We start from the raw sequence: 16,715 nt of genomic DNA on the forward strand, positions 1-16,715 counted from the left end.
TAAAATGCCAAGTAGAAGAATTTAGTATGCATGATTCATTTATTGAATGTTAAATAAAAGACTTTTGACTACGTTAACATTATAATTTATCACACCAATATATTGGAGGTAATACAGAAAATTTAATCTTATAGAGTCGATTACTCATTATTATTATTAATTTGAAAACAAGGTCCTTTAATTTAAAATCGTTTAAAACTCAATTAACTTAAGATTATCGAAAGTAATTATGAACAATTTTGTAATTAAATTCATTCCGAAAACGCCATCGAAATACGCAATAATAAATACACAAATAATGCACATATAAGAACAAAATCACAGTTGATAAAATCTATTTTAAATGATTAAATAATTACAATTGGCATTTTACAATATTCTTTAATATTATTTTCACTATCATATATATGTACACATTATATATGCACGCGCACGCGCACGCGCACAACACACACGCGCACAACACACACGCGCACAACACACACGCGCACACGCACTACACACACGCACACACGCACACGCACACGCACAACACACACACCAACACACACACGCGCGCACGCGCACTACACACACACACACACGCACACGCACACGCACATTATGATTACTTTAATGAATTATTTATATTATTGATTTAATATTATCTTTGCGATAGCTCCTTGCTGTCAACATTGGTATTTGCTAACCTTCGTGATATTGCGCTAGTAGTCCTGGATTCCCAATGAGTGGATGAGACAACATCAATGTTGTCTTGTAATCTGGTTTTTCCATAATGAACTAAGTTACCTATTTATTCTACATAACGTCCCTATAGTGTTTCAATATTACATGAAATATCTTAAATAACTTTTATGTATTTGTCTAGGTCATTTTAATTAATAATACATTTATTTTATAATCTATTAAAAATAAAATTATTTATTGCAATAAAATAATCAAGATAAATATGTAACGATTTTCTTGTGTAAGCATATATAGATAATTTCTATTAAAGAAATTAGACAACTATATGAATATCTTGTCAAAATGATTACTTGACAAATTACGTATTTACTAACTTTCATTAAAAAATATAATAAAGAATGTAATATTTTGTTATTAATAATATAATTAATTGAATAACAGTGATATAATTATTTAAATAAAATTTTCAGACAGATTAAATGGCTGTACATCTAATCATACACTTTAAATTTGAATAAAGTTTAAACTTAACTTCTTAACTGAAGCCAATATTTATGTTTAATAAAAAATTTAGAAGGTTAAAATAAAATAATTTATAATGAAATGTACAAATAAATATTTTTTTTTTTATCTTTGTTATATTTGGAAAACTATAAGAAAGCGGCTAATTAAACTGTACGAGTATTTAAATTTAATACGAGTATTAAAACGAATGTCTCTCTCTCTCTCTCTCTCTCTCTCTCTCTCTAAATATTATAGTTTTTCTTTAAAAAGAATAAAAAAGAATTTATTTATTATATAATAGTTTTATGGTTTATTACACAATAGTTATTATATAATTGTTGACATTTCACTGACTTACAGATCCATTAATCTCTTGATTAATTTCTTCTAAAAATTAATAATATTGCATAAACCTAAGGATAGATTAAAAAATAATATTTATAACATAAAAACATAGAAAGTTATTTGAATTATTGTAATAATATTATGATCAGTTAAAAAAAAAGGTTCTTTTTAGCGAAAGCACCATTAGAAAGATAAAAGAATTATAAGCATTTGCATTTATTTTTAATTAACATAAAAAACAAATAACATAATTAAATACTAATGCTTTACGGATAGATTGAAAACTTGTATCATCGTATCTTCCTTTTATCGTGTCGTTAAATAATTTTAATTAAAATAATAAATTGAATTTGACTCTAGATTAAAAGATATTATCAGATGCTAATTTTTTAAAATGATAATATAAAGAAGCACTGAGTTCATTCTTTAATGATTAATTATTCAATAAATTAGTTAGAAATTGAAAACAATGTTTTTGTAATTTTATAAATCATTAAAAAATTCATGGTAACAGTTATTAAATTAAGGTGAAATTTGTAGATGAAATAATATTCAAGTTTTTGAAATAATTATGAAATATATTTATAAATATGCTGAAATTTAATTGTAAAACAATTCGTTTATTGAACAAGAATTGTGCTGATAAGAAAGTTTGTAAAATTGTTGATATGCTATAGTATAAAATATTAATAAAATGATTTTATATTCTTTAATTTATGTATATTAATCATTAATGGGATGGACGGTTAATGATACTTTGGATTTCTTTCAAATTATGTATTAGCTAAGTATAATTGTGCGAATAATGGATTATTGTACGATGATAATCTTCCATAACATTGTATAATTGCATGTAATAAAGAAACATATATCATATGAGTAAATAATTTATTTATAAACATTATTTTTATTTATTTTTATTATTATATTGTATTACTTTTGTATTATTACTTATTATATGTACATGGTGATTACAAATTTATATATATATATATATATATATATATATATATATATATATATATAAATTCTCTTTTGTTTGTTTAAAAATTATCGTACTTTCTCTTCCATCCACCGCACTTAAATCCAATGGAAATGTTTCACTGGTGTGGGAAAATTTTGTTTTTACTTTTAGTAATATCTGAATAAACAAACTTGTAATACATTTTTATCGCTTGACAATGGATACTTTCATATTGTACAAAAGACCTTCTCAAATGTTCGTAAAGAACGTTCGCATTGCAAGTCCAACAATCTGTAGCGTACATATCCAAAAACCATAATAATTACATATCTCGACGTTGTTTTTTTTTTCTTTTTTTTTTTATATTTTAAAGGAAAGTCATACAATCGAAATATAATCGAGCAATTCAGTCGCGCATAAGAAGATAAGATAAGAGCGAATGGCTTTCGACTAGCATCGAAATTCTAAATTTAACGTCTATGGTCTCTGGAGGTATATACAGAAAGCAAGGCAGATCACTAATATATACAGGGATGCTTGTTGACGTAAGTATGGGTTGGTTGGCTTCGTCGCTGACAATTAAGAATGTTATATCACAGACACGCGGACAGCGTCTCTCGCATTAAAGTGCATCCGAATCCCGAGGCGTGGGCGTCCCTCGGGGTCTCAGTGTGGCCGAATTTTCTTCATCATTTTGAGAATGTTGGCGCCGGAGAGCGGACAGGTGGGGTAGAAGTTTTGGCAGCCCTGGCCCTCGATGCCCGATATCAGCTGTCCCATGTGCGCGGCGTAGTGGTACTTTGAGGCGACCTCGGCGACGTTGTCCAGTGTCGTGTCCCTGCGCAACGAGTCACTTTTACACTACACTGGCATGCCAAATGGAAAAACAGCGGCGATGACGGCGATGGCGGCGATAGCAGCAGAAACAACAACAATAACAACAGCAACAGCAACAACAACAACAACAACAAGAACAACAATGACGACGACGACGACGACGACGAAAAGGTTGACGAGGACGCAATGAACCGTTGCGTTGTAACCGAGCCAAGGCCTACTCTCCTTTTACTTTCATAATGCGTATCGGCAGCGACGCTCATTACGCCTCGGCAATTTACCGCGCGAGTGTAATTACCGGCCCGATACGCGCGGGGCCATGATTTTGCACAACGGCCGATAATGGCCGGCTTGCGTGCCGCCGCCGCCGCCGCGTTATTTTTCCTTCGTTTTGCTAACACGCACTATTATTATGTTTCTATGAATATCAAAGGATGGGCATTTTAGTCGAGGAGCATTAGATGCTTCGGGAGTGTCGGCGGTGGCCGTTTAACCGATTGGCCTTTAAATAGTTGGCTTGTGATCTTTCATTATTATCGGCGCGCTTATTACGCAATTTATTATTTATCATTGTTAGGGATGATGGTGTGCTGGTTTTACTCTCGTTACGTGAAAAGAAAAAAAAAATGAAAAAAGAACAAAAGAAAAGTGGACGCCGTGGATGACTTACGTCGTCGATGAAAGGGACGCGTTGAGAGGCGATGGTTAGCGGTCATATGCTGCACTGTGCACGTTTAATAATTTGTTATTCGCCAAAGCGTGAAAGTAGTATATGTATTAGATGGATTTTTGTATATGCGGTGGAATAGTATGCCCTATTATTAAAATAAAAGCAAGTTGATAATTAAAACATTTATAGTTTCTTAATCGTGGATTGTAATTGATTAGATAAGTAAGTAAATACTGTTTTAATGTTCCGAGGCATTTATTGGGCGAATAAGTAATTTATTGTACTTTGTAGGATAATAATTTGATTGTACTTAAGCAATTGAATAATACATTGTATCATTGTCTCTCTATCTTTACGTCATAAATTAATCATGCTTAAATAAATCGATATTGTAATAGTACATCTGTTGAAAAAGAATTTATATTAACATGAACATATGAAATATTCATCACAGCCAATTACGTAAGGTTGAATAGATGACCTATAAAAAAATGCCTACAATTTCTTACGGTAATCACACGCGTATTCACGGGAATTTTATTTCTACGATAAAACGCGAAAGATATCCCGTGTATTTTAAGTAATGTTAAGCACTGTACAAACGAAAATTCAACTTTATATTAAAAGAACATATTGCTTATAAATTAGACCCTTATTTTGCTTCATTTATTATCTTTATTGTAATTCAGGTGCTATCGACGAATTAGCAATCTATTGTATGTATTTCGAATATTGTGCTTAATTAGAAACTTTGGTGATATTTAATTTAAAAAAAGCATTACTCCAATATCACCGAGATAAAAACTTCAGCCGTCGTATAGCCCGGTAAGAGTCATGGTTTTACAGACTTTTCGACTCATCTTACTTCTTTCATTCGAAACTTCCAGAATATGATACTAAATTCAAGGTATAATCTCACTGAGGCGTGTGCGCGTGACTCTCTATGCGCATGTACGTAGCTAAGGGTTGTACGTACACGTCGAGTTATACGCGTCTCACATCGGCAAGTTAAGATCGAAAGGAGAGACGCCGCGAAACTCCTGTAATCCCCGCGAGCGCAAAAGTGCTCTTCGACGGCAGGAAGAGGAAGACGAAGCGACGATGGAGATAAAAAAAAAAAAAAAAAGAAAAAAGAAAAAAACGACTAAGAAGAAGAAATGGAGTAGAAGGGAAGGAAAGGAGGATCGAAACGACAACGGTTCCGTCACGTGTCGTCGTCGTCATCGTCGTCGTCGTCGTCGTCGTCGTCGTCGTCGTCGTCGTCGTCGTCGTCGTCGTCGTCGTCGTCGTCGTCGTCGTCGTCGTCGTCGTCGTCGTCGTCGTCGTCGTCGTCGTCGTCGTCGTCGTCGTCGTCGTCGTCGTCGTCGTCGTCGTCGTCGTCGTCGTCGTCGTCGTCGTCGTCGTCGTCGTCGTCGTCGTCGTCGTCGTCGTCGTCGTCGTCGTCGTCGTCCAGAGCCTTTTTAGCTTTTTCCATCTTGATCGGTTTAACTCGAAAGTGCGCGCGATGCGCCCAATAAAGTTGGGCGCGTTAGCGTTTGCGTTTACGCTCGCGTAAAAGTAAATATAAAGCTCGAAACTTTCCGGGACATTAAGCATTCGGGCGCGCTCTCCTTAGTCTTCCTTCTTCAACTCCGCGAGTTAAACTGTCCATTCGATTGCTTTTCAGCCACTGTGTTCAGCTCCTTCATGATGAACTGGCGCGAGAAAGACAGACGGAGGGAGGCATAAATGCTTTTTATCTGAACAAGGAGTAATGTCTTTCAATTTACGCTCGATGTTTATTGATTCGTTTTCATGATGTACTGCAATCCCTTTAGTTTTCTCGAATAAGGGATGTGCTTGCAACCATCGAAAGGATCTACGTGAGTTGAATTGATTACGCCGCGTCCTTTGCTCGGCTACCAATTTGAATTTAGGTGAATTCGACGGCTGTGATGGATTTCGATTTATTTTTCATTCTCCATTAGCAAATGAGACAAATTGACGCTGACCAATGAATATAATCTTATGGTCAATGTTATGGCAGTCGAATATACTTTTATTGAATTAATCATAAAGTGATGGAATGAAAATAACGAGCTGTATATCGTTATAGATCACGGGCTCTTCGAACATTACACAGTGCGCGTGAATCTATACGTCACGAAAAGCAACAGACAATTGGCCAAAGACATATCCACAATAAATTCTAATAATTAAAAATTTACTTACTGGCACACTTAATTTAATGAATTGCGTTTTAATAACAAGCACCGGTCGTAATTATCGCATCAATAACAATAATAAGAATAATAATAATATTTCTTATTAGTATGCGATGATAAACTTTAAATTTAATTGTGCTCGAATTGTAATTTTAATTAATTTGAAATTTACGTACTTTATTATTATACTTTAGCTAACAAAGTGTATAGATAAATTTCGTTATAATTTATTTAAAATTTATTACAAGTTCAAATAATTTTCTTGAACTCTATCTTCTACATCATTATATGATATTAATTAATTACGTAGATCTGTTAAAAGATTATTCATTGCTCATTATTAAAGAAATTCTTTGAATAATTGTTAAATATAAAATAGCAGTTTAATTGTTGTTTATTGAAAATCAATTTTCTTGAGTTGAAGAACTTAACTTTCCTTGGTGTTTTTTTTTTTTCATAAATACTTGATTTACCGGCTTTAAGGTCAGACAGAACGCCAGTAATATCGTAAATTATTTTTTCTCTTTCGATTATTCCAAAATTATCCAAACAATTATTAATATAGTTAATTACTTCAGTAAATTATGAATATATGCATTAATAAAACGTTTATTTAAATGCCATACCCATGAATAATGTTCAAAATAATGAAAATACACCGTATAGAAAATAATACGTTATTTTATTCGAATTTATTTTCTAATTCGAATTGAAAACAACGAATTTGATTCAACAATGTGCGTGGAGTGATGATAATAAAATTAACTTGCAGCATCGCACTTTAACATTATTTAATAGATTCGGTGACAAAATTTGTTCGAGCGCAATAAGCAGCATTGGAGAAAGTTTGAAAATTATATAATGTGGCGAAGGGAATGATGTTAACAGGACGAATTGACCGACGAAAATATTCATTGATGCGACGCCAAGTGTTTCTGGTAGTCGTGTGCTTATGTAACAATCCAGTTTTTACTTTCGCCAAACCGGTTTCTCGCTCCAAAGACATCTCGCATTCAATATAATTATAATATTCGACTGCTTCGAATTCATTTGGTATATCGTCATTATACATCACGCGGAAAATTCGGTATTTTCCCATTTATTTAAAATATTTGAAATTGAAATGGTGTATAGACAATTTTAATTTAATCGAGAATTTAAAGCATTTTAAATTAGTTCGATAAGTCACTTTGTAGAATTTTTAATGCGCAGTTTAAATACGATTTGAATTTCGTTTGACACTTAAATTAGAAATGCTTGTCAATATTATATATTGGAAACGCCGTAATAAATGCTTGTTAGCCGATTTTTGTTGTTGTTGTTGTTGTTGTTGTTGTTGTTGTTGTTGTTATTGTTGTTGTTGTTGTTGATATTATACATAATCGACAAACTATCAATATATCAAATTTAATATAAATCAATAATCAACTATCAAATCAATATATCTCTGTATATGCATAAATAAATTAGTCAGGGAAGGGAAAAATTTACCATTTATACACAATTTTTCGTAGATTATAAAAAAAAATAATACTCATTAAAAGATCAATTTTAATTGCGGTTAACAATACAAAGGCGAATAATCGCTCGTGTTAAAGGGCTGGAAAGAACGTATGGAGTGGAGTAATGCGTTTGAGTTATTCACATTTCTGCAAATCGATTATTATCGAGACACTGCTCGTTAGATACGAAAATATTGTATTATCATTGTCCGCGGCTTTAGCGCAATGAAAGTCGATTGTCGAGAGTCAAATGGATGCTCGCATGAGCCCCAGAACTATTTTTCAAACGCGGATAATCGCGTCCGTTATTTTGCGCGGACCAATGATAAATGAAAATGATGTGGTCGGCGGCTCATATTGGAATATATGAGCCAACTTGGGCATCGCTTGATTATTTGCGCGGTCCAATATATCGTTGCATAGCTCGATTATCGCGTTACCGTCCGCTGAGTCTCCATATAATCCGAAATTTTACTATTTTGCGAACGCGAGTGAAAATTACAATTTCCCGACCGCGATGTCCGGCCCACTCACTACGCGTTATCCAATTTTCATCGGCTACTCGACTTGTTTTCCATATGTTTCGCCTCTACCCCCACCCCTCCCATCCGAAACAAAAGCTCGTTAAGTGTTACTATACTATTATCTGCCGAAATTAGTGTTTTCAAATTTTGTATTTTGAGCAATGTGAAATGTGCACGCAAAACCAATATTTCTGACCAGCCCACTAGATAATATTTATGACGAATTTGAGTATTCAATCAATATATTCTCGTATATCTGTTATAGAAATCGCGGATGAACTTTTGATTTAATCTGAATTGTCATTATTGATGAAATTATATGAGTTAGTCCAGTAATAATAAACATCAAGTTATAATGCATTTTATATTCTAGCTTTTTAACAATTAATTGTACATAATCTACATTACAAATGACTTGCATTATAATTAATTAAAAAGATAAATAATTACAGTTTATGCCATAAGATATGAAGAAAAGAAAATTTATTATACAGTATATTAAATATTTATATCGTCGTTATTCATCTCCATTCAAATTATATAAACAACAAGTTCACTCGATTAATAGAATCAAACATATAATTTTCCATAATCTTATATTTTTAACAAAGTACTTTTAATGATTATATTTTCGCGATCGTTTATTTTTTTAATTTTATTTTATTTCTAGGATCGAATATAATATAGGTAGATAATATTTTTTACATTATTCATTATACGGACATCATTCACTATATTACATAACAATATGAACTGATTAATAATTTATTTAATAAATTATTGATTAAAATTTTTACTTTTTCATATATCATATATAGTATTTGTACACATACTTACATAAAATATATAATTTAATTTTTTTTTATACAATTGTATACATATGTATATGATAATATTTCATTTTTGCAAGTTTCGTTAATTCACTAATTAGGATCTTGAATGAATTAGAAATTTATATCTTACGTATTAATCAATATTATACTCAATTTAATGTATATTTATATTTAGAATTTCGTATTCATTAAATAATTTCATGCTGATCTTTTATTCAGTGAAAAGAATAATAAGATAAAAATATGAGGCTTCTGTGCTAAGAATGCAGTTAATTTTTTTTTTTTTTTTTTGTTTTTTTTTTTTGTTGCTTTTATATATCTTCTTATATACGTTATTTATTTGATAGAAAGCTAATTCATTTGATGTTAATAAAATAACTATTTCATTGTGCTTATTAATGCATTGTTGTAAATAATACGGTATTTCTCATTAATTTAATAAATATCTCTTCAAAGTTATATTTGCAATTTGCATATATATAAGAATAATAATACAATTTGTATGTAGATTATTGAAGTTATATATTAAGTTTGAAGTTATATAAACTCCAAGAGTTTCAATGATAGTCGGCTGGTTCGCCAAATTTTAAACAATTTTTATAGGCAATGTTTATAGCTTATAAATAAGATGTGACATTGATATCCATGATTTTATTAAAATGTAAATGAAAAATTTAATACTCACATTAACATTATGTGAAGTTTCAGTACGAAATCAGAAAAGTAATTTATTATTAAAATGGAATGTACGTTGAATTTTCATTAAATTTATTATTATTATTATTATTATTATAATCAATTGTATAGATGCAGCGAATGCGAAAAAAGACATTTATTGAGTTTAAAAGCGAGTATAAAAATTTTCCAAGCACTTTAAGGCGGGGAAAGTTGTGAAAGTACACTAAGTATAAGTTAAAGTTCGGTTTGCAATTGAAAGCCTATTTTTGCTCAATTTATTAGCTTCAAGGAAGAAAGCAATGCGGGTAAGCGTTTCTAAAAATATAAATAAACTTGTTAATTATAAAATAAACACGGCCAGTAATTTGGCAAAAACAAAAAAAAAAAAAAATGAAAAAAAAAGAGAAAAAAAATTCAATTTGAATTTCAATCATTAAGGAATTGTAACTCGATGGCATTTGCTTGCCATAACTTTGTCAATTCCAAGCCCATTGTTGCAAAACTAATGAAAGAAAGGGTAGGAGCTAAGATATAATGCAGACATCGGCCTTAAAACTTGAATAAAGCAATCGATCGACAGACAGCAACTGGCAGTTTCGCACAGAGGACAAAACGATGAAATAAAATTGTCGCGCACTAGGCGTAACCGAGAAAATCGAACGACGAGCGCAATCGATTTTCTTGCGAACGCAAAGCCTTAATAATAATTCGGTGCATCGCGAGGGAGGAAATTAATAATATTGGCGAAGCTAAGGCAAGTCGACTCGCGAGAGCATCGTTTCGCGGATGATTTTGAAAAGCGCGTCATCGGGCGTAAGAGTGAAGGGCGCGCGAGCAAATTAACCCGGCTAATGAAAATTCATGTTACCTGATTAAGTTCAGGAGCGAGCGCTCCATTTCGCTTAGCTGGTTCTGGTGCGCGACAGATGACAGCTCGCAAATGAGTTTTGGCAGACAGGCCGTCTTGATTGTCGTCATCATCTTGGCGCGCCTCGTGATTGCTGCGAGCAGTAATGACAAATGAAATATTAAAACTTCGATTAGCGCGCCCACGCGCCTCGAGCACGAGGATTCGACATTTGTTTTAAGATTGGCTAAAGTCGTACGCGGCTCGTGCCAAATAAATAAATAAATATATATATATATATATATATATATATATATATATATGTATATGTATGTATCATATATGGGGTACTTGCGTGTCGGCATCGTAGTCACGTCTGCTTGTGAAGGTTAAAACGGTCTAGTAAGTCGAAAGTTTCATTCATTGTTACGTCGATAGAGCGAGTCTGGCTTCGACTTGCAAAAGTATAACTCAATTCCACTGGGATGATCGGATTTTCGAATATGACGAAATTTTACGCTCGGCGCAAACGCACACCTCGTTTTATCAGCAAAATAGTAGATTTTAAAAGTTTCTGATAAATTACTTATCCTATGATATCGTGCTCACTGAAATTAATCGAATGCTTTCCAATGGAAATGGGCATTTCCCATGAAACTTAGGCGAGTATTAATTAAGATTAGGCAGTGAACAGTGGCATTTCGTTTGATGCATTTGAATTTCAAATATAAGAATAAGAGGACGAGATTGCCTGGCGGTTTTTAGTCCCTTCGATTAAATAATAATTTTCTATGGCGTACCCGCTTATCAAGCTATTTACACAATTGTAATAATCATTGCCGTAGTCGACAAATTCATCCGTGCGATTGAAATTCGTATTACCGTGCAACAATGTCACTTAATTTTTTAATTTTGAATTTAAAATTTTGAATTTTTATTTTTCATTCATTCTTCTTATTCGAGCCACTGTATATCATTCCGTTGTGGAAAATCAAATAAATTGAAATTGCATTAAGTCTTCATTTGCATTTGCCATTTCATTGGAATCCGCGATCAATCCGTTTTTAAATCAAAATTATAATATATTTGCATAAATACATACTACTTTAAGTAATGAAGGCTTTAGTAAGCGCGTATTCGTTCCCGTTGCAATTCAGCTATTGTGACATTCCAAATTATTTCTCCGCTTGTATTTCAAATGCGAAACTCATCGCTCTATTTCGACAGCTTTATAAGGATCGCGAGCAAATACGTCTAAATCGGTAAGAACATTAGTCAACGAGGCTCTTGCATAGAATAAAACGTTTACACTTGTGTTACACTTTCACGCAATCTGCAAAAGCAAAAGCCGAAAGTAAGCAATAAATAATACATGTAGTTGTAAATACCAATGGAAATTATTTGTATTAATTGTATGATTAAAATCACTGATACTTCGTGTCCACTCGTTATTTATTATCGATTAGTGAATCGTCGTGAATGGAACAACAAAACAGAAAGACATAATAGAGAACAAAAAAATGATTTAAACGAATATAAATGAGCAGACCACTACATTATTACATAATTATTTATATGTTAACATTCTATGTATATTGTATTTTATCATTCAATTGGCGTAAGTGGATTGGATAGTAAGTTCTATATATATACGTATATATCGTCATTATTACAACTAATTATTGCAGTTAATCGATAATTGATTATTAGACAGATTTTATACAGAGTTGTATGTGTGATTGGAGTGATAATAAGAAGAGTTAGTAAGACAAACTTGTAATACAGTTTCTTAAGATAAAAATGTCACGACTGACGATAAAATATTCATTAATAAATGAAATTCATTATTATTGTCGAAGAAGCCTGAGTTTTATAAGCTTATGACATCGATATTAATTATTGATCTTGTATCGCTCAATCGAGTAAATCATCTTATTTAAAGTATATTTTGCAATGTTACAACTTTTTTATAAAATGAAATTTTATTCGTATTAATGATCAATCAATAATTTTCAACCAATTTTACGATATTCGTAATAGTATAAAGCAAATATTTTTCAATACTATTCTATGATGGAATAATTACTTCAACTTCAAGTTTATTGATAAAATATTCACTAATCTCATAATATCGAATATTATGATATTCGAATTCGAATATTATGATATCCGAACGAAGTAATAGCGAAATTTCATGTAACATCGTTCATTTTGTGTTATCTATAATGCTTGAATAACAATAAAAATTCTAAAACAACAAGAAGGTAAGCAGCGAGACAATTATTTCATTCGTTTACGAGCTGAAAATTGCGAAAAACGTTTAAAAATAATATAATACAATTATTTAAAATTTCAATGCTATTTGCCAATATTCGGGAAAAATGTAAAGATTAAATTTCAATTAATAATATGAAGAAACGCGTGCCGCATCAGAAACGCTAGTTTAACTTCAAGTAACAGAGCATCTGTCAAGATGCCTTCAAATTTCGTCTCAGTTTGTTCGTCTCACGAACTTCAAAATATGCCAGCGTCACTTAACATTTAAAATTATTATACTTTTATATTATGTGACTTAGTTGGAATTTTACGCGTTACTCGATGCTACAATATAGCATGGGTATGAAAATAATTTAACATAATTTGTTCAAACTTCACGATATCTATTACTTCGAGTATAAACGTTCAAATGACTCTTGCTAATAGTGACCTCGGTACGTGAGATCGCGTTTCACGTTTCTGCAAATATTAAGTTTATAATGAACGTATAAAGTTAAGGATATCACGTCTTGGTTGTGGATCATCGATGACTGCGATCGACCCGTCAACACAGCGTCAATAGTCCGCGACGACGATGATGTTAAAAGCGTAAAAATGCGCAAACTGCCGACGTGGGACAAAATCGTATAGGCCGCGAGCTGTCGCGATAAATCGGCTTCCCGTGCACCAGCTGCACCGTACGTCCGGGAGCGGCCGTCGTTCACCCGTCCGACAGTGCACTACGCCCGTAAATCGGTACCGAGTGTTTCGGGCAGCCGAGTCGCGTAGCCGTCAATGCGTCAGTCATGAGCCGCATGAAAATAATCGTCATCAGCAGCCGTTGACCGTCGCGACTCGCTCGTCCAAAGCCTCCGCGTCCGAGTACCATCCTACCGTTTTCCGTTTCCAGGCTCTTTTGCGTCGCGGCGTAGACCATCCAGTCGAGGTGGGGGCCCTTGTTAGGCGGACCCTCCGGCATCTTCTTCAGTGCCTCGGTCCGGTTGCCCTCGGCGCCGCTGCTCCAGAGCGACGTTATTAGCGTGCCGTGATCCCCGGCGAAGACCAGAAACATACCCAGGAGTATCACTAGGCGTACGGTGCTCGTGTCCAACATCCTTGAGCTACTCGTGCCTGGGGAGTGTAACGTCGTCTCGAATTAATTCCGGTCGGCGCACTGTGGCCGCGGTATTTGAGCTCGAGCCAACGCGGTCGCGCACTGTATTATGTAACGCTCGGCTCGATTTCACGTGGATTTTTCTGCTGTACTCGTGGGGTATCGATTTCGGGTCAAGCGAGTCGTTCGTTAACCGTTGCATCGTACGCAGAATGCCAATACTACGGTGAACCAGGAGCGACTGTATAAGTTTTTACGGGCTTAGCCGAGTTTTCATGTGACAACGAGAATCGAGCGTCAATGCAAGCATTATAATCCCTAATAGAATGCCCGCATGACGCACCCATACACACGCGCACCCACACGCTCACGCACACGCACACAAAAACAAAAATAAAAACAAAAACAAAAACAAGAGAAAATCAAGAGACGCTACTCGTAGCGCGTTATTCGAGAAAGACGTAAACATAACCTCGGCGAGTGTGGCCTAGGAGAAGTTACGCAAAGCTACAATTTTGTACGCTTACCTTTCTCTTTTCATCGCCCCATGATAAACGTGGTTTTTGTCAAGTCCCGTTTAATCGTAAAATCGCTCACCGTAGTGTAAAAGGGTCGCATCCAGCTAGCCACGCGAAATCCTCGTTCACCGTATTTCTTCGAAAGACGTCGACGTCCCGCCGCCTTGCTCGATTCGCGCACGGGGAAAGGAGTTTTCGGCTGGGTTGAGTTGGTGCTCGGCAGCGCGGTCGCGGACCGAGTAAGGAAAAGTGGCGCGCGATCACCTCGTGAAAAGCGCAGGTAAGAATTCGCAGGCTGGCCGCTTGTGGCTGGCCGGAGTTTGCCTCAGGAACCTTTCGAGTGGTACCGGCGCCGCTGGTATTGCGTGCTCCCGGCCGAAGCCTTCACTCTCACTCTCTTTCCACTTCCACTTTCTTTGGCTTCCTGTATTTCTCTCCGCTCACCTCGCGGCTACGGCCACGCCGCCAGCCGCCACTCGGCAATCCAAGGTCTCCGCAGCCGTCCGCGCACACCTCATCCATACACAAATTAATGAACTTTGCTCCTCGAACGCCCTGCTCTCGCAATTTATTTAACATTACGCATAATGGCCGATTCAAGGATTTCAATGGCACCTTAAACATAAAACGGCGAGCTAATCGTTTAATGGTACTCTTTGCGTCCAATTCCGTAGCTACGTTTAGCGCGCGTCGTGCGCTCTCTTTCGCAATGCCCCCCGTCCAAGCTCCTCGAAGCCTTTGGGAATGGGAAATGACAGCGCACCAGACATACAACTTTTCTTTGTCAGCTCGGTGCTGTTACAAAATGCGCAACCCAGTTGCGCTGGTACGCGACTACCACGGGCGTTTCCACGGTAACGCGCCTCGGCTCGCGGATATGCGAGGAAGCCAAGGATGCAAAAGGTTACGAGGTTAATGCGAAGACGCTGGGAAACTCCAGCGTACGTCCCCGGCTGGCTGCCTGCTTACTAGCGATAAGCTTTTCTCGCATTTATAATTGACGATGGCATAATCATAATAAGGCTGAAGAACGAAATTAACGGTCCCATTGCCATAATCCCATAAGAAAGAGAAAATCGTCCGCTGCCCCTCGCGCACCCGTGTTTGCGTCATCTTGGATTCGAAAAGAAAAAGTAGCAGCGGCACGTAACAACTTTTACTTTCGAGCGCTCGTTGGCGGGGCCCTCTTTAATCTTTTTGCATCATCCGTTAAGTGCACTGTCTAAGAATATTTACGACGGGGACCCGATTCGCAGCAACGAACCCAACGTCCTCGGAGCGCCACTCGGATCGGGACCTCGTGGCTACTGGAGACACGCTGGTGACAACCAAGGCGAGGTCGCGCTCGTCGACGGGAAGTATCGACGGTGTCGCGTTTGCGAGCGACGAGGCACCAGCACCAGCACCAGCACCAGCACCACCAGCACTACCACCACCACCACTGCCGCTACCACTGCCGTTAACACTGCCGTTACCACTGCCGCCATCACTGCTGCCACCACAACCACCACCACTACCAGTAGTAGCAGCAATAGCAGCAACAGCAGCAACCGCGGTAACAGCAGCAACAGCAGCAACAGCAGCAACAGTAGCAACAGCAACAGCAGCAACAGCAGCAGCAACAACGGCAACAGCGACTTTGGCTCACTTTTCCATTTCACTTTCTTCGGAAAGACCTTGGACGCGTGTCCTCGTACTCGCTGCCACGAGCGAACGTCTTGGCTGCCGTTGACCGGGAGCTTAGGCGTCGGCGATCTCGCGACTCCGCCGTCGAATGACTGCGAATGTATGCCCGGTGCCGTCTCGCCTCGTGCGGGCGGCTGCCCGGTGAAAGTCTCGACGAGCGGCCACCGCTCGGCCGCCGGATTATTCAAGAGTGCAGCCGAGAAAGGCGTCGCTGCTCGCCGTTTGATAAACGCCCGTATGGTTGAGATAGATCGGCATTTGCCCTGGCGATCGTTTTGCGTCCGTCTCGTAACGATAATCTCAAGTGATGAGAAAGAGCCGACGATCTCCTAAATTGGAGTAAAAAAATCCACTTTCGTAAATGACTGGATTCTCCGCTAGTTTGACGACACTTTCACTCTCCATTAACTTATATCTTCCATTGTGCATGATGCGGGTTTATAATTGAAGGAAGAGAATCGTTAAAATAAAATTAAATAATTATTGAATTATCGATGCCTTGAATATTTATTTTTAATGATTTTTTTTTTCTTTCTTTTTTTTTTG

The 16,715-nt window shown here is 36.1% G+C and overlaps 1 protein-coding gene across 3 annotated transcripts; it reads right to left on the bottom strand.

Moving 5' to 3' along the window:
- Positions 1-2,932: 2,932 nt before the first annotated feature.
- On the bottom strand, positions 2,933-16,281 carry geko (olfaction protein geko). 3 transcript variants are annotated; one of them, XM_011499282.1, is made up of 4 exons: positions 16,132-16,281; positions 13,746-13,982; positions 10,617-10,749; positions 2,933-3,338 (listed from the first exon to the last, which is right to left on the bottom strand). In XM_011499282.1, the coding sequence occupies exons 2-4, from the start codon at positions 13,963-13,965 to the stop codon at positions 3,167-3,169; spliced, it is 525 nt and encodes a 174-aa protein (XP_011497584.1). In that variant the 5' UTR covers positions 13,966-13,982; positions 16,132-16,281; the 3' UTR covers positions 2,933-3,166. The 3 variants fall into 3 exon arrangements, with proteins under 3 accessions (XP_011497584.1, XP_011497585.1, XP_011497586.1); XM_011499283.1 differs by lacking the exon at positions 16,132-16,281 and adding an exon at positions 14,748-14,968; XM_011499284.1 differs by lacking the exon at positions 16,132-16,281 and adding an exon at positions 14,493-14,511.
- Positions 16,282-16,715: the final 434 nt, after the last annotated feature.

Source organism: Ceratosolen solmsi, unplaced genomic scaffold, assembly GCF_000503995.2.
Source record: "Ceratosolen solmsi marchali unplaced genomic scaffold, CerSol_1.0 scaffold2, whole genome shotgun sequence".
In the NCBI taxonomy this organism is placed as follows: domain Eukaryota; kingdom Metazoa; phylum Arthropoda; class Insecta; order Hymenoptera; family Agaonidae; genus Ceratosolen; species Ceratosolen solmsi.